Genomic DNA, 25385 nt, shown 5'->3' on the forward strand with positions numbered 1-25385 from the left:
TCTCCCTATTTTACAAATGAGAAAACTATGACAAAGAAATACAAAGTTTCTTGTCCAGGGTGATATGGTGAGGAATGGAGTCAGAAAAAAGAAAAGAACATTGCACTTCGAGGCATTTCTTGTCCCAGCTCTACTGTTACTTGATGTGACCTGAGCAAGTTATAACCTTACTTTGTTTCCTCACTGAGTGGCTAGTGACATCTGTCTTAATTTTCTTGGCTTGTTATTGGAATAAAATGAAATTACATGTGAAAATTCCTTGAAGTATACAAAGCTACATTGTTATTAAATAAGATCTTGAGTTTTTCTGTTGCATGTTGCTGCCTTCATACCTCATCACATCAGTTATCATGTTGAATGCTATTGTATTATGTTGTTGTCATGGATTTTGCTTGTCTTCCTCACTAGGAAACCTTCTTTTGGGCAGCCATTGTGTCCTGTTTATATCTGCAGGACACAATGGTACTTACATTCTTTAAAAACAATACCTGACATATAGCAGGTGTTTAAAAAATGTTTGTTTAATGAGATAATTGATGTCTAGATTTACTTTACAAAGTTTTAAAAAATTGTTCTCTGTAATTAGACTTGAAGCTCCTTGGGAACAGGGATGATATTTCTTCATTGTTACATTCCCTGTGCCTGGTGTACAGAAGGCATGCAATAAATATTGGTTGAGTCAATTGATGTAATTAATGTCAGCCTGCGGTCTTAGTGTGTCTACCACTGTATTGATCATTTTGGTAGTTTGTCAGGCCAAACCTTCATGTTATTCTGCGGTAATACCTACAAGCCATAAGCTGTTACCCAGCACACAGTCACCTGGTAATAGAAACCTCCAGAGAGATTACCTAGAAAATGGGTGCATGTAGAGTTGGGAAGAAAATTAAATGATCTGCAAGGAACATCTTCCCCTTCCTCCTATCATATTTACTTCTGGAGCATTGAAGGTAGAGACTTCTTTACTAGCAGCTCAGGTTGTTAGCTGACTGCCTTATTTGGGGAGGAGACTCATAGGATCCTTAACATAACAGTAAAAGTCCTTAATCATCTGACTTCAGTTGTGTTTTCATATCTCACTGCAGTGTCTAACCCTCTCCATCCTTTTCTTCATCTTTCATGCTAAGGAGTTTGACCTTCATGCTGTAGGCTCATGATTCTCTAATACCATATCCTCTTGGAAAACACTGATATTACTTGAGCTGGAATGAGGTTTTCTAAGGTAAAATTAAACAATGCTAGTCTCTTCCAGTTTGAAGAAAATTTAGGTTAAGGTCTAGAACTTTTTAAAGATTAAGTGTACCCATGTATTTTGTTTAAACACTGCTGGCTGGGCAAACATTTCAGAGCAAGTAGAAAGTGGAAGTTAACAGAAATGAATTGGAAAGGGCTAACCTACCTTGATTCTCTTCATAAATATATGGCATTTGTGATTGTAATATTTATATTGCATTCATATAGATGTGTTTTCTGTGACCAAAATTTCTCATTTGTATGATAGACTTAGACATCATTTCATGGAGAATATATAGCTTGGGAGAAGGGAGAAACAGTACCTGCCATGGGGAATGTACTAGTATAGGAAAGGGGAGACAGAGAACATGCCATGGTTACGAGCATGGTCTCTAGAACCCAGCAGATACGGTTCAAAACCCAGTTCTACCACATTATAGCTCTGAAGCCTCAGGTAAGAAGCAAACCTCTCCATGTCTCAGTTTTTTCATCCGTGAAGTGGAGATAATACTACTTAATATTCATAGAGTTGTTTTGATGATTACATGAGTAGTATGTAATAAATGCTCAGTAAGTGGGAGCTCTTAGTATGTTTTTTAAAGGACACTGTGACTTCTAGGTGTTCCAGTACTGGAAGTTTCTGTGCCTCTACTGCAGGGAATAAAATATTCTCAAAGAATATTGTGTCTGATTTGAGGACATTGATGGGAAATTACAGGAGTGTGTTTCCAGCATGTACTAGGTACCTGGCAACCATTAACTGAAAAATCTGGTTCTTCGTTTCCTGCTTAAGGTACTCCATTCTTTCATCTTTTTCTATCCTGAACATAGTGTGAGGAGGATTCCCTCATGCTATAAGTGTGCCAAATCTGATCATTTATCACCTTGCACAGTGACTGTCTGTTTGTTAGGAGGGCTCTTTTGGGGAGGCGTTTGGACAGCTAGCTGCTTCTCAGGGATTGCCTTCCTATGTGATCTCACCATGAGGCTATTTTTAGGACATTTCTCAAAACTTTTAGATGTGTTTTATTCGCAGTCGTCTTCAGGCAATATTTGCAGCTTTTTTATCTTGCCTTGTAGGGTAAATATGTATTTTACTTCCTTTTATTAATTTGCAACAGTATAATTTGACATGTAATTCTATTTTGTCTTTTCAGGTGCCATTTGGATAGTACTTTAGCGGCACGATGTACTCTGAGTGGAGGTCCCTGCATTTGGTGATTCAGAATGATCAGGGTCACACCAGTGTTCTGCACAGCTATCCAGAGAGCGTTGGGCGAGAGGTGGCAAATGCAGTTGTCCATCCTCTTGGGCAGGCCTTAGTAACTTCTTCAGTGGCTAGTAGTGAGAGTTTGTTAAAAACTGACAAAGAAGTAAGTTTCTTCATTTCATTCTACTATGTGAAAATATAACTTTATTAAATGAATTTGACATCTTTTTAATGGATTTCTGCCAATGCAATGTGACTTCTCTATGCTGACCTTATTTGGGTAGTGGCGTGGAGGCTCAGGGTTTGTGGCAGTTGCAAGGAATATGTTGTATCATTGGCTGCTAGGACTTCCCACTAGTCAGACTCAATTCTCCACTTGAGCTATAGGCCCAAGACAGAGACTTGAGTGTCAGGCCCTTTCTCTTAAACTCAAGGCACAGTCCACAGATTTATATTCAGAGTGTGTTTGGAAGGTCTTCATTTCTTTCGGAGGAGCATTTTTCTCTCTTCAGAGTATCCTAGCAGAGATTTATCCTGAGGACCAGCAGTTGTCATGGTGCACTCTCCTCTTGGTGTATTTATAATCCCTTGCTGTCTTGTCCTGGGAAGAGATGGCACATGAGTAGATAGGGGTTCTCTGGTGCAGCCCTTGTTTATTCTTTTTCCCACCCTCAAAAAAATATGAGAGAGTAGCCCTTGAATCTAGTATCCTCTAGAATTATACAGTTAATCTACCATGTGAAGATATCACCAATGATATCTTCTCCTTTGTCTTTGGTAAGAGGGACTTGTAAACTCTTTTAAAATTCTTCTGCAACTAAATTCTGCCTTCCACCCTATTTGTCACACCTTCACTGTGCTGACTTCTTTAATACTTACTGCTTTTTTTTTTTTTTTTTTTGCATCCTCACCCGAGGATATGTTTATTGATTTTTAGAGAGAGAGAGAAATGTCGATGTGAGAAAGAAACATCAATTGATTGCCTCCCATATGTACCCCAACTGGGGATTGAACCCACAACCTAGGTATGCTCCCTGACTGGGAATTGAACCCACAACAATTGACGCTCCAACCAACTGAGCCACCTGGTCAGGACTATTGCTATTTTATATATTACATTATATTGTTACTAGAGGACCGGTGCATGACATTCGTGCACTGGGGGAGGAGAGGGGTCCCTCAGCCTGGCCTGCACCCTCTTGCAGTCCGGCACCCCTCGGGGGATGTCTGACTACTGGCTTAGGCCCGCTCCCCACAAGCGGACCTAAACCTGCAGTCAGACATCCCCCAAGGCAATGGTCGGCAAACTGCAGCTTGGCAAACTGCGGCTCGCGAACCACATGCGGCTCTTTGGCCCCTTGAGTGTGGCTCTTCCACAAATACCGACTTCTGCCGCATGGCCACGAGTTCAGTCGTGCTGTATGTGCGTGCCCACACGTGGTATTTTGGGGTATTTTGTGGAAGAGCCACACTCAAGGGGCCAAAGAGCCGCATGTGGCTCGCGAGCTGCAGTTTGCTGACCACGGCCCCAAGGGGTCCTTAGTGATGCTGCAGAGGTGGGAGAGGCTCCTGCCACCACCATTGAGCTCGCCAGCCATGAGCCTGAGCGGCGCTCCCCCTGTGGGAGTGCACTGACCACCACTGAGCGCCTGCCCCCTGGCTGTCAGTGCGCATCATAGTGACTGGTCATTCCACTGTTTGGTCAATTTACATATTAGGGTTTTATTATAAAGGATATTGCTGTTAATGGCATGGTGAGAATAACTTCAGATTTCCAGTTGGAAGACGGGGGTTCAAATTTTCAGCTCTAGCATTTCCAAACCAGTGACTTGGGCCAAATTGCTTAATCTTGCTTAGCTCCAGTTTTCTTATCTATAAAGTCAGGATAGTTTACCCTCTCACACAAGGTTATTTTGATTATTAAATGATATTTATGAAAGTGCTTCATAAACTGCCAGGATTATACAATTGTCAATTGCCTTCATAGTAACCCTGTTTATAAAGGAATGAAGCTTATCTGGCATGACTTGTTCTTTTTGAGCAGGCTGGTTCCCAGTGATCATTCTTCCCTTTTGTAAGTGCTCACTGATCATCTGCTTAGTAATTTGTCCCAGTTTTGTCTGGAATTCACTTAAACTTTCCATTCTACAGTACCTGGAATGTAGTTTCATCCTCTTTTGCAAACTGGGCTGTTTTCTCTTTCTCATCATACCTTATTCATTCTTCATGACTGTAAGCAATGGTTCAGCAGTCTCTCTGGTAAGTTCTTTCAGCCTCTAGGATGTGATTCAGATGGGTCGGAAGGCTGTAACTCATTTAGTGCAGCTAAGTGCCTTGTTAATATCTTACCCAGCTTCAGTACCTTCTCACTTGTGTTTGTTCTTACCTTTCCATTTTAAATATTATTTTCTTTAGCAGAGAAAATAGTCACAAGATATGAGTTGAGCAGTTCATTTTCCTTCCTGTTGTTAATGTTTCATAATCTGGAAATGGAATGTGATTGAATTTGTGTACATGATTTCCTAAATGGTACATGTACTCTCATGTAATTAAGTGGAGAAAAGTATCAAAAGTTTTCTATTTCTTTGACTCCAATCTCTGTGGAAAATCAAGATGTCCTGCCTGTACTTAACTTTTTATTTTCAGAGCAAACAATAATAATGTCTAAAGGGTAAATGCCAATATAGGCTTAATATTTAGAAATAAGTAATTTATTTTCTTCTTAAATCTTTTGCATGGGAAATGTCTAAGTATGCCTTATACATGGAAGGTACATTCTTTAGAATAAGTTTGACATATGTGTTGAGATGAATATATTGTCAATTGAGAGGTTTTTTTGGCAATAAAAGAGGTTAGCATTTTAAATCAGTCTATTGAGATATAGATTGGGATGTGTGATAATTCTATATGTGTATTTTCCTTTTTTTTAGGTAAAATGGACCATGGAAGTAATTTGCTATGGACTGACCCTTCCATTGGATGGAGAAACTGTAAAATATTGTGTTGATGTATATACAGACTGGATTATGGCTTTAGTGTTGCCGAAAGATTCTATTCCATTGCCAGTTATTAAAGAACCAAATCTATATGTTCAAAGTATACTAAAACACCTGCAAAATCTTTTTGTACCAAGGTAAGCTATACCTGTCTATTGGCCTTTTATCAAGATCATAGTAAAATATTCATAAGTTTTACTTTTTTTGTATTATAGGAACTGATTTCATTGTTAGTCCTTTGAACAGTTAACTTTCATTACTTGTTTAGTTAAAGAGTATATTAATATGAATGTTAGGAGAGATGGGCTTATATGTTTAAGTGTGTGCCCATTTTAAAGGCTTTTGGCTTTTCTTCTAAATCTGATAGCTATTAGATATTAAAATACTGCGAACCCTTTCCCTTCCACTCAAAAAGACATTCTTTTAGCCTATCATAATTTTTGTTTCCACTTAAACGAAAAGCAACTAAGCCTTCTAGTCTACCTTAAAATGAATCTTTCCTAAGAGAGAATGAAAACAGTGAAGTAAGCAGACTTGACATTATTATGGGCAAATTTATAGTAGGTAGTCCAAAAGAATATCTTGACAGTTTGTTATTGATTTCTCCCCATGTCTGAGGCAAAGTCCTTAATATTGTAATGTAGGATATGTGCCTTACTTGTTCTTAAATTTTTTATTCCAGCTTTTAAAAAATTATGTCATTGTAAAGAATTTGGGAAATATATAAATTAATGAAGAAGCATTAGTTCTCTACACATTTGTGGGGATTTTCTGTAAGAAAAATAGATTTTTAGCTATTTTTTGTCTTTGAAAGAGGCAAGGGGGAATAGATCCTTTTGGAAAAGTTAGAGCTTTTGGTCTGCGGGAAACATCTTCCTGAGGTTTTAAAGTGTGTATGTCTCATTTCCCACACTTGGAGTGCGGGAAACGAGTTAAGTCGGCTCGCGTGAATTGCGCGTACTCCGCGGGAGCCGTCTTAAAACTCGGTTCATATAGATTTGCGGTGGAGTGCGGGAAACGTGTAAACTCGGGCCGATTGTAACTGCGTATTACCAAATATTTGTTTGTAATCCACCCTTTTGGTGGATGGAACAAAACCAAAAGACAGAGCCATCTTATATTTTGGCGGGAAATTCACCCGCACTCCAAGTGTTAAATGGTGAGTGACTTTGAACCATCCAAAGCTCTGTAAATTTTAACTTTTTAAATTTAGAAGAAAGGTTACTTTGGGGAATTGGAATTAAAAAGAAAAAATATCCATTAAGAACTCTGGTGTCTAGGATTAAGAGTAAACTCCTTACCTCGTGTGATATGCCTGTTGTAATCTGGCCCCTAGCCAGATTAGCTGCTACTACATATGCATGAGCTCTTTGGTCAGACTCATAAATTAAACATTCCTTAAAGATCTTCCCTATTATCACCTACTCTTTCATCATTCTACTCCTCCTTTCCCTCTCCTAGCTGTCCTTATTGCATTTTTGTTGGTTTATCTTATAAAGAGAAGCCTTACCTTACAGTCGAGGCCCATAGTGACCAAACCTTCTGTGAACCTGTATGGTACTTCCTGTGTTACTCTTATATCTTCCTGAGGTTTTAAAGTGTGTATGTCTCATTTCCCCATCTAACCAACTTAAGAGCAGCTACTGAGCTGTACATATTTTAGGCTTCTACAGTGTCTGGTGCAATACTGATGTTACCTTTAGTGTGAATTAAATGCTGGTTGCTTGTGTTTATTGATTTCAAATGGAAATAATAACAGGAAATGGTTGGCAGTAATTTGCATATTGTTTGTGGCAAAACAGGTTCTCAAATAGTTTTAATGCTTTCTTGTTATCCCATTTAGGAGACCAATTTGCTGGCCTTTTTGATTATACATGGGACAATTTGATGAGTTGTAAATCATTGTGTCTTCCTCTCTGTACCCTTACCACTCTTAGTGTTCAATCTGTATTGATGAAAAAGTCAATGTCATTTGAGTTCATTAGGCTTTTTCTTTTTCTTTTGAGAATCATGACACCTTACAAATGATTCATGTTACAATTTGTAATTAGCTTGTTTTCTCAAAAGTGTGTGTGTGCATACTTCTGAGAGGGTATTAAACTGAGTTTTAGAGTTCTCCTGGTCAAGAATATCTTAGAGAGCTGAATAATTCCAGTGCTAAATATTGTGAGTTATGATCTCATCTCCCATTATTGGAAATTAAAATTTTTTTTGATTCAGATAGTTCAGAAAATTGTTATCAAATTTACTTATTTAGTGGTTTTTATAAAAAGTGACACTATAAAAAGGAAACTGCCTTCTTTGTAAGAGATTAAGTCAGAGTAGATGTAATCTGTCTCTTTTGCCTTTCTCTTCCTTTTTTTGTCATAATTGAGAAAAAAGTAAACCATTTTTAAAAAATGATTAGGGTTTTGATCTATTGCTCAAATATACTGGACTTTAAAAAACATAATATTCTTATAAAGCAGTGTAGTTGGCAATGTTTTCCATAAAGTGCCAGGTAGTAAATATTTTAGGCTTTGTGGGTCATATAGTACCTGCTTGTTGTAGAGAAAGCAGCCACAGACAATCTATAAATGAATGAGCATGGCTGTGTTCTAATAAAACTTTATTTGCAAAAACTAATGGCAGGGCTAGATTTGATTCATGGGCCACAGTTCACTAGCCCCTGTTCTTCAACAGTTTTTCTGAAGAGCACAAGTTACTTTTGAAAATATTGGGAAAAGTCTCTGGTGTTTAGACTTTTCTATTTATTTTTTAGTAAAGATTACCTCATTTCTCTAAGCTTTAGAAACTTAGACACTACTGAATTGACAATACTTGAGGGCTCTTGACTTTTCCTAGGTGAATGTCTCATCATTTGCTTTAGGTTTGACTTCTTTTGGGAAAACTTAGTGGTGTCATTTGTTTGCAACTTGAGGGTAAGTTTTTTCTTGGTCATGGCTTAGAATCTGAGAATGTCTATTCTAAGGTTGGGGTAAGAGTTCTAGGGGTACTCACTTGAGTTTCTGGATTTCTTGAGGAGGGTCTGAGATTTCCTACTCTGATTCAGACATATTTTATTAGTTCTTTATGACGTCATAATATATAAAAATTTGGCTTTAAGATTTATTTCAATAATATTAGTTACTTGTTTTGAGTTTCATATAGGAAGTCTGGAAGCCAATTCACCATTTGCTTATGCAGTGGGTTTCCTACTATTCTCAAAATTCTAACATGGACTACTTTGGAGAGTGGGGATAAGGGTTTGGACTTGTGCCTATATCTCCTTTCCTCTTCAACCCCAGCCCTAATAGTTTGACCTATTTTATTCCCGTGGAAAAAAATGATCCTGTGCACTAAAGAGTTATAAAACTGTTCTTCTAGGATATATGAGAAACTTTGGAGCCCCCATTTTGGGTTAAGGTGCCTTTTTTTATTAGAATAGCAGTAGCAGGTCCTCATCTCTGAGGCAATTACCTGCATACCTCATGGGTTTTAGGGACCTGTTAATGATATTCCATTGGGTCCATAGGTTCTTTGCTAACAGACATTAACTTCATAGGGACTGTGAGCACTATGAAATCCCATGCAGAATTCTCATGAATGTGCATTTAAAATTTTAAAAAAGAATACAAAGGTCTTTCTGCTTCAATGTGTGCAGCAGGAGTGGTTGTGGGTATTCGCTCACTCATTCAACAGAAACCTATCACATACCTTTTGACACGTGCCAGGTATATTGTAGACATAGAAAATCCAGAGGTGAAGCTTACATTTCTAGTATTCCCTCTCACCCCAGGAGCTTTCAAGTCCTCATAGGAGTGGTGGGGAAGAAGTAACTTTGTTGTTGTTGTTGTTTTTAAGAAGTAACTTTGAACTGAAGAGGTTGTGCCTAGTCCTTAGGTCTGCTGATTCTCTATTATTGGACCATTGCTGTGTCCATAAGTTGCCTGTCCTTAAACTGTTGCTTTCTCTTCTCAAGGATTGTCAGTGATATCTGTCCATCTTCTTCAGACAGGAACAGGGCTCCAGTCAGATCCGACTATGCTTACAGGTCCTGAGAGCCATTCAGAAACTGGCCCGCGAATCATCCATCATGGCCCGAGAAACCTGGGAAGTCTTATTGTTGTTTCTTCTGCAGATTAATGACATACTTCTAGCCCCTCCAACTGTTCAAGGTTTGTTTATCTTATTTTTTCTAATTTATTTCTGAGCTTCAAATAGTTTACTTTTAAAATCATGAGTAGTAGACTCAGTGGGGATTTAAAATTTGGCGTGACAGTTGACAAACCAAGGTTAACAATTCTTAGAATAGAAACCCTGAAAGGCATGATATGAAGTTATTTTATCTTCAGTGATGGTAGGGTGAATTAATATATTTTTTATAATGATAGGAACAGTAGCTTATCTATATCTATATATATAAAAGCCCAGTGACTGTTACAGCGGAACGACCGGTCTCTATGATGCGCACTGACCACCAGGCGGCAGATGCTCAATGCAGGAGCTGCCCTCCGGTGGTCAGTGCACTCCCACAGCGGAACGCTGCTCAGCCAGAAGCCGGGCTCACAGCTGGTGAGCGCAGTGGCGGTGGTGGGAGCCTCTCCCGCCTCTGTGGCAGCACTAAGGACCCCTAAGCGGACATCCCCCAAGGGGTCCCGGACTGCGAGAGGGCACAGGTGGGCTGAGGGAACCCTCCCCCCACCCCCAGTGCACAAATGTTGTGCACAGGGCCTCTAGTAGATTTTATAAATACTTATTCTGTAGAATTAATGTGAGGATTATGGGAGGTTGCTCATCTTAGGCACTCATTCTTTCCTCTCTCCCCAATGTGCTCCTGTCCCACTTGCTAGAAGATTAAGATCTTGGATAAAAACTGAGCAGGGTGACTTGAAAACTTTCAAAGTGATAACTGGTTAACACTTGGAGTGCGGGAAACGAGTTAAGTCGGCTCGCGTGAATTGCGCGTACTCCGCGGGAGCCGTCTTTAACTCGGTTCATATAGATTTGCGGTGGAGTGCGGGAAACGTGTAAACTCGGGCCGATTGTAACTGCGTATTACCAAATATTTGTTTGTAATCCACCCTTTTGGTGGATGGAACAAAACCAAAAGACAGAGCCATCTTATATTTTGGCGGGAAATTCACCCGCACTCCAAGTGTTTAATATAGCTATGATTTCCTTCATAGGCACTCCCAAGTACCATTTCTTGTTCTTACTATTAAATTGTTTGAAAGTAAAAACTTACCGTTGCAGTTATTTTAATTTTTTGACCAGCCCTTTTATATCAGTGAATTGAAGATTCTGCTTTAAAAATAAGTATATCAAAGATATGTTTTCTTTTTGTTGGTAAGGTGGAATTGCTGAGAATCTGGCAGAGAAGTTGATTGGTGTTCTCTTTGAGGTTTGGTTACTAGCTTGTACTCGGTGCTTCCCAACACCTCCATATTGGAAAACAGCTAAGGAGATGGTGGCTAACTGGAGGCACCACCCGGCCGTGGTGGAGCAGTGGAGCAAGGTCATTTGTGCACTCACTTCAAGGTAGGTTATTGTCATTGACTTACCTTCCTTAATCCGTCTTACCTAGTTCTGTCTTTTTTGGATTCATGGAATACATTGTAAAAAGCCTATACCTTGTGTCTATTATTGTGGTACTTTGATACAGAATCAGGCCAATTTTATTGTGTTTTTATTTTATTATTATTTTTAATCCTCACTCGAGGATATTTTTTCCATTGATGTTTAGAGAGAGTGGAAAGGAGGGAGGGAGGGGGGAGAAAGAGAGAGGGAGAAACATCGATGTGAGAGAGACATATTGATTGGTTGCCTCCCGCACTTAGATTGAACCTGCAACCCCAGATGTGCCCTTGACCAGGAATCCAACCCTTGACCCTTTGGTGCATGGGTCAACCCTCTAACCACTAAACACACAAGCCAGGGCAAATGAAGATTCTTTTTTAAACATAGTCACAATACCATTATTGTACCAAAAAAATCTTAACAATTATTTAATATTAACCATTGGATGTTCAAATGTCCCTGAATGTCTCAATATCCTTTTCTTTTTTTATAGTTGGTTCTATTGAATCCAAAAACAAAAAAAGATTTAGATACTGTATTTAGTTGACATATTTCTTAAGCCTATTTTAAATTATAGGTTTCTCTTTCTCATTTTTATTTCTTTGTACTTTTTTTTTGGTTGAAGAAATTGGGTTGCTTGTTTTATAGTATTTCACATTCTGGATTTTCCTGATTATGTTCTACTTGTGTTAATTAACATGTTCCTTTATTACCTGTATTTCCTGTCAACTGGGAATTAGATCTAGAGATTTGGTATGATTCAGGTTTGATTAGGGGGGGCATAAATAATTTGTGGGTGGTACTCTGTATTAGAAGGTAGATTGCTCTTTTTCTGAATTAATAAAATATTTATATCTTTATCACTATTTAAACTAAACAATGAACATTTGGAATATTCTGTTGATTCTGGTAATCTTGCTGAATGTCAATATTATACACCTATTTTTAAATAATACTTTTATCTTGATTGTAAAAGTAATACATACTTATAATTAAAAAATTTGGAAGGTGTATGGGGAAATATTCATCACTTACAGACAACCAGTGTTAACAGTTGAATGAATTTTTTCCCATTTCTCTTTTAAAAAAATCAGTTTGAGATTTATTCACTGTACTATCTGCTTTTTTTCATTTAATGTCTGATTTTTATCATATATGCCTTTTTTTTCATAACTAGATCTTGAGATCATATTTTTAATGGCTTTTTAGTTTTTCATGGAATTAGAATTCATTTAATGATTTTCCTATTTTTGCTCTGGCCAGTGTGGCATAGTTGGTTGGACATTGTCCCATGCACTGAAAGGTTGCCAGTTTGATTCCTGGTCAGGGCACATATCTGGGGGGCACGCAGGAGGCAGCTGATGGATGTTTCTCTCCCTCTCCCTTCTCTCTCAAAATCAATAAAAAAATCTTAAAAAATAATAATTTCCCTATGTTTTTTTTATATTGATGTTGTTACCAGTGTTTTACTTTAAAAATGTTATTGATATGAATGTTTTATCCATTGTCTATGTGTATATTCTGGTTATTTTATTAAGATCTAATCTCCAGATGTGTAATAAAGAGCTTTGAACAGTTTTTAGTACATTTGGAATATTACTGTTAAATTAAGTAATTGAATTGTTAAATTACTTTTAAGGTACACTATGAATTCTCAACTTTGTGTAAAGCTATTTAGCAGTTATTATTATGAACAAATTATGGCTTAGTTGTGTTGAAGGAATTTGCAGTGAGATAAATCTTAAAAATAATATAAATAACTTATTACTTATATAACTAGATAATTATATAAATACTGGAGGCCCAGTGCACGAAATTCATGCAAAGGGCTCGGCCCTCGCAGCCACAGCTTGCCTCAGCCCTTGCAGCCCCGGCTTCATCTGGAAGGTTGTCTGGAAGGTCGTCTGGAAGGTCGTTCAGCTGTCCGGTCTAATTAGCATATTATGCTTTTATTATTATAGATAATTCCATTTTGTGATTATCATTAAACTAGAGGCCCGGTGCACGAATTCGTATACTAGTGGGGTCCCTTGGCCTGGCCTGCGGGATTGAGCTGAAACCGGCTCTCCAACATCCCCGAGGGGTCCTGGATTGTGAGAGGGTACAGGCCAGGCCGAGGGACCCCACTAGTGCACGCTTGGGGCCAGGGAGGGATGCAGGAGGTTGTCCAGCTGGGGAGGGATCGCGGTAGGGCCCCAGGGCCTGTCTGACCTGTCTCGCTCAGTCCCGATCGGCCGAACCCCAGCAGCAAGCTAACCTACCAGTCGGAGTGTCTGCCCCCTGGTGGTCAGTGCATGTCATAGCGACTGGTCAACCAGTCGACTGTCTGGCCCCTGGTGGTCAATGCACGTCATAGCGAGCGGTTGAGTGGCCTTAACATATCATTAGCATATTACGCTTTGATTGGTTGAACAGCCAACCGGACACTTAGCATATTAGGCTTTTATTATATAGGATTATTATTTATGTCATTTGCAATTATTTATAAACAAAAAGTTGAAAATAATTTATAATTGTATAAGTTAGTAATATATAACTTTAAATTTTTGTTAAATGCTATAGCGTTATGTAATTGTAAATATCTATCTATATCTATATCTATATCTATATCTATATCTATATCTCTCTATATATAAGCTGAACGACCGGAGCGACTGGTCGCTATGACACGCACTACGGCTGGCCAACCCACCCAATAGGGGCGGGGCTGGCTGGCCAACCTCCTGTGGCCCCTCCCCCCAGCCAGCTGGCCCCAGTCGGCCCCAATTGGGGTGGGCTGGGCGGACCCCACCCATGCACGAATTTGTGCACCAGGCCTCTAGTATATAATATAAAGCTGTCATTTATATGATAAAATATAAAATTTATGTGTAATATTTAGTTCATACAACTTATAATGTTATAAATTTAAATGATATGTAGTTATATAAGTTATAATTTATAAAATATAGTAAAATATAAATATAGCTATTATAAGTAATAATTTATTATAAACAAGTGAATAAATGTTTTAAAATCCTTTTATAAACTAGAAATTTGGCTGGTTTGACTCAGTGGTTAGAGCGTCAGCCTGCACACTGAAAGGTTGCGGGTTCAATTCCCGGTCAAGGGCAGGTACCTCTGTTGCAGGTTTGATCCCTGGCCCCTGATGTGCGGGAGGCAGCCAATTGATGTATCTCTCTCACATTGATGTTTCTCTGTCTCTCTCCCCCCCGCCTCCTCACTTCTTCCACTCTCTCTAAAAATCAATGGAAAAAAATATCCTCAGGTGAAGATTTAAAAAACAAAACTAGAAATTTGCTTCTAATTTGTTTTATAAACGAGGGTTTTATTTATCTTACTCACTTCAGTGAGGTATAAATACATGTTTCATCTATTTTCTCTTGTATTTTAATGCTTGAACGTATTATTCATTCTAGTTAAGAAATGAACTTAGTGGTGTGCTTTTCTTTTTTTTCTAGATTGCTACGCTTTACATATGGTCCTTCATTTCCTCCATTTAAAGTTCCTGATGAAGATGCCAGTCTGATCCCTCCTGAAATGGATAACGAGTGTGTTGCACAGACATGGTTTCGCTTTTTACATATGTTAAGGTACTGTTTAGTTTTCATGTGCTCTTTACCCAGTAAGTGTCTAGGGCAGAAACCATGCTATAACTTTCTTAATGGATTTCAGAGTGTCAGGTGGACCCAAAGTGGACAGCACACCCATCTACATCATGTGCCTTCTGCTCTTCCTGTTCCATAGGGTCAGGGTATGCTCAGCTGCTCTTGGTCTGTACTCTCTAGGAGCATGTTTCCTGTGGTATTTGCAGCATTTTGTTCTCTTGCCTGTTGCTACAGCCTAGATGATATTTTTCTAGGAATTTGTCACATTTTGTGGGGCCTGGAGCCTACCTTGCTCCTCTCTGTGACCTGCACTGACGGTCAGTATGGTTCTCAGAGCCTTTCCTCTAGTAACCTTGTTTAAAATTTTGCTGAGGGATACTATAAAATTTCAGAGGAATAAATTGCTACTTTCTGCTATTTCTTTCTGGTAATTCTATTCAATTCAGCTTCATTGCTTCCTACCTTTCTCTCTACTAGCCCTATCTTTGTGCTCTATGGAACTTTTGTTCTGTTGTGTACTGTCTTGATTCTTAAACATTTTCCTTGCATATCTTTTCTTTCTGGTTTGACTAGCCTTATTTTTCTATTTGTGTACTAGTGATTCTAATTTATTCTGTATGACCTTTTTATAAATTAAGAATGTTAACCATTTTCTGTCTATTTTTTTCCCAATTTGTTTTTCATCTTTCAGTTTATATTCTTAATCTATTTTTCTGTAATTTTGTGTTTATTTAAGATTAGAAAAGTGTTTTCTGTGTTCTGATTTTCATTGGAATGTCTCTACTACATGAAATTTTGAGTGGAATGTTAGTTGATATTAGTTTTTGTTTGTTTTTTAAGTTCCTGGTTTCCTAAGCATTCAAAAAATTTAAAATTTAAAAGTGTAAGTGAAATCAGGAAGAGTACTGAATTTTATTCAAATCATATTTTGGGATTTATTTTAAACGATTAAAAGTTTTTTCTTTTTTACCTGTTGATGTGATATATTAATTTATATTAATTTATTTCAATGTGGAGGTTCTGTTTCAGTAAATCTAGGTCGAATTTGGATTTTTAACAGGCTCTCTACTTGTGTCAGATATACAGAGCATTGGGAGCTGTAGGAATGCAGTTACCCATTCTCATTTCAAATTTTTTTTACTCTGTGCTCTAATAATTTGTGTACCAGTAAAATCATTTCAGATTTACATGTGGAGAAGCTGGTATAAGCTTTCTGGTACTGCTACTAGACTTATCCCCTCTATCCCACATGATGAATTGTAGTTCTATGGATACAATCTACTAACACTAGAAGCCCATATATATGGCCCCTTGTTCCCACTTGCAATTAAGAAGAGTCTGAGTGGGTAGAAAAAGGTTTCAAAGGGCAGAGCAGTTATAAACCATTGTTTTGTATTTCTCAGCCTAGTTCTTTTGACCTCATAGTTAGTGGAAATTCTTTCCAGGTACTGCCTGTAGGTTTAAACAATATCACTTTGAGTTGGCGAGGCCATTTAATGGATAGCTACGTAGCCCATTTTGAGTAGAAATCTAAATCTATTTTTTAGTGGAAATATTTAAAATTATTTACACATAAAATATATGTTGTTTTGAAATATATGGCTTTAGTACATACACATGAATACAAACAATCCAAATTTTAAAATAACTGAATATGTTAGTATTAAAGCAAAATTTTTTTCTTGGAGTTATTGATTTATTTACAATTTTTATTCCATTGCTTAATTCCAAACATATTAGAAAAATATCCATGTATACTCTTAAAAATTTCTAGTCTCATTGGATTCTCATTCTTTGAATAGGCAGAGCAAGTTCATGTAAACATACTGCAGGTCTTCTGTAAAGAAGTGCTGATGTTTGAGTCCCTAGCCTATTAACCCTTTGTACGCCATAAGCGTCTGTAGACGCAAGCAGCGGACCTTCCCCACACACCATGCGTGTCTATAGCCGCAAACCTCCCATATCAACTCTGGTCGCCCAATTTTAAAATCAGACTTGTTGGTGACATCTCTGGGTTTGTAAAGAAAATTATGGTAACTTAAATTCGTAAATATTCCAGCACATATGGAAGAAATGGGGATGGTTTCTGTTTTGGACGCATGGCAGTTAACTGGTTAAATACAGATAAGCCTCCTCTCTGAATTAAATAGGGACAAACAGCCCTGTTCTTAAAACAGATTGCATGCAGTTTATTGTTAAAGAATCTTTTAAATGTTTAATTAATTTTTCTCTCTCTTTTGATAGTAATCCTGTGGATTTGAGTAACCCAGCCATTATAAGCTCTACTCCCAAATTTCAGGAACAGTTCCTGAATGTGAGCGGAATGCCACAAGAATTGAATCAGTATCCCTGCCTTAAACATCTGCCTCAAATATTTTTTCGTGCCATGCGTGGGATCAGCTGTCTGGTGGATGCATTCCTAGGTGAATTTTGTGTATGTTGCTAGATGTTTGAAGAGCTACATGTAGATAACTCTAGAGTCTAGTTTTATTTATTTACTTATTTATTTATTTTAGAGTCTAGTTTTAGGTACTATTATGAAAGCCCAAGAAAAGGATGAATGGATTTGATTATAAATAACAAACTAGGAAAATTTATTTGGAACAAATATAGAGGGTTTTTGTTGTCTTTATATGAATAGACCAGACAGTGCTAAGAAAAAGAATAAGACCTGGTAAATAAATAGACAAAGAATATGATTAAAAGATTTGCAAAAGAAAACTGTTCATTCTTACTAGTAATTCAAGAAAATACAGATTCAAATGTATTATGTATCTTCTTATGTTTATCATTAGGAGGCAAGTTATACCTTTTATGAACTATTTTGAACTGCTTTTCACATTTTAGGACTATGAAAAGTCAGAATTGTTTTTACCTGTTGAAAGTCAATGATATTTTAATATATCACTTTCTAAAGCATTTGTTATGTGTACTTGTTACTATAATGCATACATAATATACAGGGTGGGCAAAAGTAGGTTTATAGTTGTAATATAAATAATACAATAGTTAATAAATAGTATAAGAATACATTCTGTGTTTTGTGTACTCACAACTGTAAACCTACATTTGCCCATCCCTGTATTAGGTCAAATTAAGTTTGACTGTCATATAACAACTAAAAATACCAGTGTTTGAAACAAGATAGTTTACTTACACATGTGTTAAACCCAGGGCTAGGCAGTACAGGGCTGCTATAGCAGTTCTACCGTTGTCAGGCACGTGCATCTTGTGGCTTGGCTCTCTATTCCTTCTGCACTCTCTCATGGGCCATGATGATTGAATGAGTTAGTTCCAACTATCCTCTTCAGGAATTACGAAGGAAGGAGAGCCTACACTTGATTGGCCCTTCTAAGGAGATTCCCAACATCACCCACTTTTCTGTGGTCAGAACATGGCCACATCTAGCTGTAAGGGAGGCTTGAAAATGTAGTTGTTGATTCTGTGGAGCCAGGCTGAGCTAAAATTTGTGTTCTATAACTCAGGAAGAGAGGGCAAATGGGTATTCGGAGGATACTAGCAGTCCCTGCTGTAATCTGTACTAAACATTCACTGGTGTTGCTTGAGGAAGATTTTCTGACCACATATTTTGAACTATGAAGAATAACTCCATTTGTCTTTTCTTAAAGGCATTTCTAGACCCCGATCAGATAGTGCTCCTCCAACACCCGTGAATAGATTAAGTATGCCTCAAAGCACTGCTGTCAGTACCACCCCACCACATAATCGAAGGCATCGGGCTGTTACTGTGAATAAGGCCACCATGAAGACAAGCACAGTAAGTTTTCATCACCATTATTATGCTGTATAATGTTGACTTTTTGATCTGCTGTCCTTTTTTAAAAGTCCTGTTATTTTTTCAAACTTTTCATGAGTGTGCATATATTTTTGTGTCCTTCTAATAGGTTAGTACTGCTCATGCCTCGAAAGTTCAGCACCAGACATCCTCCACTTCTCCTCTGTCAAGTCCAAATCAGACAAGTTCAGAACCCCGGCCACTGCCTGCCCCTCGGAGACCAAAGGTTAACAGCATCTTGAATCTCTTTGGATCATGGTTATTTGATGCAGCATTTGTTCACTGTAAACTTCATAATGGGATTAACAGAGACAGCAGCATGACTGGTAAATATTGCTCAAGAAATACGTTATCATTTTTCCTTTTCTTTCTTTTCTTTTTAATCTTTCCTACCTGCAAGATTAATATGTATCTTAAAAAGCTCTCTGTCTCTGACAAAGCAGTGTCTTGTTTTTAACCCCTTCCAGCTGAACAATTTTGGAAGTTTTGCTACCTGTCCTTTTTATGTTTGTTTTGTGAGGTTTGGCTTTTTCTGGTTTTATTAGACACACTTCATGTTAGCCATTTTTGTTGTTAAATCAAATTTCTTGTAGTAGGTGACCTGGAAGTTCCCTTCATGTCAGCCAGGATAATAATATTGATATCAAGAATTAAATATTTTAACCAGAAATTTATTCAGAAGTGTTTTCTTAGATTTTGACAACCATTCACTCATTAGTACATATAAATATCAGAAAACTTCTGCTTCACAAGACTCTAACTTCTCAGGTTTTAGTATAGAGAAATTTATTTCTAGTGTACACTTTCAAAAATACCATTTGTTCTGAAACTAAAAAAGACTGGTGGACAGTAACTCAACCCTGATAGCTTTACTTAGGTTTTATTATAGAAACACCATCTAAATAAAATCTGATTTATTTTTGTCATCTTACCATTATATTTGGAAGTAATTGCATAGGGTGCAGGATGAGATGTAGGGTAGTGCAGAATGTACTGAGGGAGGACTATTTATGACATATCTTATAGAGCTGAATAATAATAATGGCTATCATTTATTGAGCTGAATTACTCTGTGCCAGGCACTGTGCTATCTGCATTAGTGAGTGTATTGGTTGTTTGGTAAGAAAGCACTTTTCCACTGGTGTTGGAAATAGCTTGATGAAAAAGGAGGCTTAATTGCATTAGTTTATGCCTCTCTAGGGAGAATGTTAGTTCCAAAGATAAAACTAGCGTCCACAAGGATCTCTGCTTTCTTTCACAAATGCATTTTTGCCTATTTGTATCATTTCAGAACTAAGGTCTGTGTCTGTTAGCATTATATATGTATAATTATTTTGGATATTCTTACAGATCTTTTATATAATTTAGAAAAGTTGTGACTATAAAGACATTTTCAGGAATATAATTTGAGATTGCATGGTTGAGTTTAGGGATTCCTTTATTTATTTTGTTCAAATTTAAACACTTTGTATCCAACCATTTTCATATTATCTTTTATTTACAAGTTTAAAAGTGGTGTTTATTTATGGATAAGTAAATGTACTTATGATGACTAAATGAAAACTTAAAAACCATTTTTGGCTTATGTTTTCTTACATTCATGTGTTTATATTTTTAGTTTTCTGAATTATGTTTATATTTATATATTCTAGAATGAGTCAGACATATTTTTACTTTTATTAAGATGCAATTTTTACAGTGTAACTTTTGGATATCAAGCTGTTGACACTAAAATCCCTGAATCCAGAGTGGTTCAAGCTGCTGCCTCCTTGGTGGGCTTGCTTAAAGGGAATTTACAGATCTTCCTGCTCTCTAGGGATTTTGTAACAGCTTTGCTCACCCTCTTGTTCCAAAAGATAGAAGTCAGAATTCAAATCATATGTGGGCAACAAATTCTTACTTTTAACTCTTACCATTTTCCTTGGTGGGGAAAGGATAGAAACTTCTCTTCCCTGATTGTGTTCAGAGATGAGAAAGGCTGTTCCATTACCCAGGAGACTGGAAGTGTCCAGATAATTGAGTGCGTTAGAGTGCTGTTGGGTGCCACTTTTGAGGTCCTAGGGGTGGTGGGAAGTTTGGAAATACTAACACTGTTAGTCTGTTTTCTAAATACTGGCTGTCATCAAGGAATTCTGCCATCCAGTTCACCTGTAACTTAAAATGTTTGCTTCTATGAACTGGTTAGCTTTAGATTTACTTGACAGTACACTGTGCTTTGTAACATTGAGCTGGGAAGGGTTAATGAACTAAAAATTTAATGCACGTTATGGGCAGTTCAAAACCTCAATTCTTTTGTAGTTGTGTAATTTTCTTTGTTCATTTCTTTTGCATGATACAAAAATTATATTTTTGGATCTGAATGCACAATTTTCTATGTTTTTGAATTAGCTTGTGGTATCATAACGCTTTTAATCTAATTTTTAAAAAGCTAAAAAGCTTCTTAACTTACTGTAAGATTTCACCATCTTTAAAGTATTTTATAATTACTGCTGTCCTTTGATTTGTTTCCATTTATTTCTATTATCTTGCAGCATCTTTTATCCAAATTCTTCTTTCTTATAAATCTTGTAAGTAGGAACCAGAAGCTTCTCCTTAATTGCAGTCATGTTTTTATTTTTTTCATAATTCCATTAAAAAATTTGATTGTCATTGTCTCTTGTAGTTTTTGCACTGGGAAGAAAAATACTTTTCTGTGTTTTGAATGGGGAAGATTGTTGGCAAAAGCAAATTAATCTGCCTGAATCAGTCCCATTATTTCTGTATACTAGTCTGGTCATGTCATGAATTCCAGGATTTTGCACTAACTGTGTTTTGGCTTTTTTTTGTTTGTTTTTAAGCTTTAAGCTTATTTTTATACAGATTTAATGTTTGATTTGTATGCATTTTGCATGTAGTGTTTTTTAAATGTATTATTGCTGGATAGCTTATTCAGGACTAAAAATGGCTCATGGGAAGTTGCATAAAGATTTATACTTGACTCTGCATTCTATTAAAAATATTACAAAATAATTTAAACATTTCATGTAGAGTGATAAAAGATTTCAGAGTGGTTTTCAATACACTGTGAAATCTTTTATTAAAAATAAAAGCAACTTTCGAAGGGCTTCTGTTTCAGTGACAATGAATGACCATGATAGATAATCTTTCTTACCAATCCAATTTTCTGATCTATCAACCTCCAGTTAGCTGCTGTCTATGGTTTTTAAAATTCATTCTCATTTTGCTTGGTTGGGCGATTCTTTGGTGTGTGTTTTGGAGTTGGGTGGGTGGTGGGAATGCTCTTTCTTCCTACCCATTACTCATCCTTACTTTGCCCTCTCCCTAAAATATACAGACTGGCATGGGATTGCCCATTCAATAATGATGTTTGTCTGGGGTAATGTGAAAATTGCAGTAGCTCTTTGTCTTAATGTTTAAGCATCTTTCTATAGGGGAAGTTAAAAACAGAATAAATAATAGAAAAGCCAAATTTTGTATTATATATCTGTATATGAGTACAGATATATACAAATGTACTTTGATGATTGAAAATTCAGTTGGAAAATACTTCTAGTAGAATTTGTTAAACTGACAATACCACTATAGATTAATTGTTACCCATTTTCCAAGAAGATTACAGAGAGCCCTTAAAAAAATTAAGACATAGTTGCTAAACGAAAGAATTATTGGATTTTATTCAAGTAGCTATTTAATGACACCAACATTTGATCTTTGTGTCCAGGGTCCCATGAGCCTATTTGCATATTGACAAATATAATAAAACCCTCCTTTTCTCTCCCCAGCCATTACAACACAAGCTAGCATGGAGTTTCGACGGAAGGGGTCACAAATGTCTACAGACACCATGGTTTCCAATCCCATGTTTGATGCAAGTGAATTTCCTGATAACTATGAAGCAGGAAGAGCTGAGGCTTGTGGGACACTGTGTAGGATTTTTTGTAGCAAGAAGACTGGAGAAGAGATTCTGCCAGCTTATTTATCCAGGTCTTAGAATTTTTTTATTTTTCCATTTATGTAGTTTGGGTAGTGAAACTATATTGTAACAAGCCTTGGTAGGCTGAATTGATAAGTAAATGTTGGTTTGAAATACCTGAAAATGTCAGTAAGTAATCAAAATTTTTGCTTGAATTCTTCCATATTACTTGCCTTATTAGATTTGGTAAAGACCCTTAAGATCCTTTTAATTTTAGAACTATTATTCTATTTTATTTGACTTATAATTTTGGAGAGATTTGGAAGGATTATACTAATTTTTAAATTAATTTTTAGCCCAGTATTTGACACTGTAGATGGTTCACAAATGTTAACTGTAGATCCTGCTTTTAAGGAGCTTATTTTCTCGAGTGAGCAAAGCCATGTACACAAGTTACAATGATCCAGTAGTAATAGGAAGTTGGTAGGAGAAAAGCACAAAGTGCTGTCACCATTCAGAGGAAGAAGCAGCATACACTTACCCTGGGGGTTCAGGAAAGAGTTACAGAGGATTGAATGATTGTGCTGGGTCTTCAAAAAGATGGGTAGTATAAGCAAGTTGGGTAGGGTCATCTTATCCAGATTTATGACTTCAACCAATTTTCGTGAATGCCTCTGCCATCCATTCAGTTAGTTGCTCATGCCAGAAACTAGGAGTCATTTTAGTCTCCACTTCTCTTCAGGTACATCTTTAGTTGGTCAACCAACTCCAGACTTTCTGCTACTTAGTGCTCTTTCTAATCTCTCCACTTTGTCCCAGCCATGACCCTTTAGGTCTTTTACATTTTTATGAAATTAACTTGAAATGGCCTATTTTTGTTGCCCATCTCAACTAATCATTCGCACATCTGCTGAAGTTATATTAATATCAACAAGAGCATTCAGGTGTCTGTGTATCTGCTAGGTTCTCAGGAGAGAGGTTTAAACGTACTATCAGAGGGAATAAAGCATATAGATATGAAACAGAATGGTACCTTCAGGGTACCAGGAGTATCTTAATAGGCTCTTAGTTTTAGGAGTATCTTAATAGGCTCTCAATATGACTTAAGCAAAAGGAAAATCATTTATGATAAAATAGTACCATTTAATACATTCGAAGGTCAGGATATGCAGCAGGGCCTCATGATGGGCAGGAACCAGCATCTAGAAAGTGTTCAAGGACCAGAATGGGTTTTCCTCCTTTCTGAATTTTCTGTCTTCATGGTCTTCAAGAACTGCTTCATTGTTCTTTGCAGATCGTTTTCTTATATTGCAGTATTCTAAGTTCTCAGTTTCATGGCCTTTGTCTAGGTGACCAGCAGGGCCAGTTAGCATCTCTCAATCCTAATTTCAAATTCCTGAGAAAGAGAATCTGATTAATCAGGTGTCTACCTCTGGTTTAGTCATCTATAGCTGTAAGAGTGGGTCACATGGAATGCTGGCACCCCTTGTGTGGGAGGGAGTACATTTCTCAGGAGGGAGAATATTGGTTAGGGAGATACCACAAATGGTAGCAGCAGCAGGAAGGATGAAGGTTATGACCATGGGCTTTCTGTCTGGTCCATAAGACTGGATAGGACCAACCAAAAAAGCATATTTGTGAGGGGGCCAATGATGAGCTTAGTTTTGATCTTGAAGTGTCTTTGGGGTATTTATCAACAAGTATTTATGCCATACACTGCACAAGGATTACTGGAGTACATCAATAGACATGTCTTGCCCTCAGGTATCCAGTATACTTTTGGCTAATAGATCTGGAGCTCAGGTGAGAGGTATGGGGTAGAGACTGAGTTGATTATATTCAGTGGCTTAAGTAGTGTTTAAAACCAGGCTAGTGGAAGAGACAGCTTAGAAAATTATCTAAGCTTGGCAGCCTGAGGAACACCATTACTAGAAGGCAGGCGGAGTAAGAGGATTTATTAAAAGGAAATAACCACAGAGGTCAGAAGAATAAGGAGAGAAGAAGGGAGTAATCAGAGGTTTGAGTGCTTTAAAAAGGCAGAGTCAGTTAAGACTTAGGCATGTCTTCTGGTTTTAGCAATGAAATGGCCTTTGTTTATTTGCTAATATAATTTTAGTTTGGTTCTAGGGAGAAAAGATGGATTGAAATGTGTTGAGCAATGACCAGGAGGTGGGGAAGCTGTTTCGGAAGAGTTTTGCAGAGAGGAAAAGTGCCTTATAGTAGTAGAAGAGTAAACCTGTAGAGTTGCTCTTGAATGATGGAAGATTGAATGCTTAGTTGATTGCAGGTTAGAGGAGCAGGTTAAAAGTAAGGTATACTCAATGTAAGGTACACTTTAGGTATATTCCTATACGGAGTCTTATATAACATCATGATGAATGCAGGGTTGAATGAGGTTTCTTTCTTTGTCTTTTCCAAAATTATGGGTCACAGAGAAAAAGGCACATTTTTCAATACAATAATTCCTCCAGTTTATTGATAATTACTGCAGCCATTTGCTTTGTTTTGGTTGCTTTATTTGTAGGCACCTGTAAGTTTGAGTTGTAAGGCTTCAAAAAGGTATAATAAACATGAATATTTTTTTCATTAGGAAAGATAATTTTGGTTCTTAGTGTTTTTGATTCAGAATTGTTCTAACTTCAGTAATGCCTTTAAAGGTTAGAAGTAGTGAAGAGTGCAAAAAGACTTTCTGGTGAGTTTGTAGAAAATATTAATAATTATGGAAACAGCTGACCAGCAGTTTGTTTAAAATTTTTTTCTTGCTTTCCTAGATTTTACATGCTTTTAATTCAAGGTTTGCAGATAAATGATTATGTGTGCCATCCTGTCTTGGCCAGCGTTATTCTAAACTCCCCTCCTTTGTTCTGCTGTGACTTGAAAGGGATTGATGTTGTGGTTCCTTACTTTATTTCAGCTCTTGAAACCATTTTGCCTGACAGGTAAGTTGTCATTCTATATTAGCATATCATTTGTTGGGTTTGGCCTGGTCTGTTTTTGTGGTTCCTCCCCAGTTTCCTAGTTTATCATGTTCAGTTGTCTTCATAGCCCAAGGAGACTCAGGCCACATCAA

At 37.2% G+C, this 25385-nt stretch overlaps 1 protein-coding gene across 1 annotated transcript in view; it reads left to right on the forward strand.

The window, feature by feature from the left end:
- Positions 1–25385, forward strand: part of RALGAPB (Ral GTPase activating protein non-catalytic beta subunit) — an 83098-nt gene that overhangs the window by 5888 nt on the left and 51825 nt on the right. The window contains exons 2-11 of the mRNA XM_006085168.3: positions 2391–2606; positions 5374–5576; positions 9433–9596; positions 10773–10959; positions 14460–14591; positions 16851–17029; positions 18236–18384; positions 18512–18728; positions 22185–22386; positions 25087–25254. Of these exons, the coding sequence (XP_006085230.1) occupies positions 2421–2606; positions 5374–5576; positions 9433–9596; positions 10773–10959; positions 14460–14591; positions 16851–17029; positions 18236–18384; positions 18512–18728; positions 22185–22386; positions 25087–25254 (1787 nt within the window). The 5' untranslated portion in view covers positions 2391–2420. The remainder of the gene's footprint in view (positions 1–2390; positions 2607–5373; positions 5577–9432; positions 9597–10772; positions 10960–14459; positions 14592–16850; positions 17030–18235; positions 18385–18511; positions 18729–22184; positions 22387–25086; positions 25255–25385) is intronic.

Source organism: Myotis lucifugus, unplaced genomic scaffold (genome assembly GCF_000147115.1).
Source record: "Myotis lucifugus unplaced genomic scaffold, Myoluc2.0 scaffold_16, whole genome shotgun sequence".
Lineage (NCBI taxonomy): Eukaryota > Metazoa > Chordata > Mammalia > Chiroptera > Vespertilionidae > Myotis > Myotis lucifugus.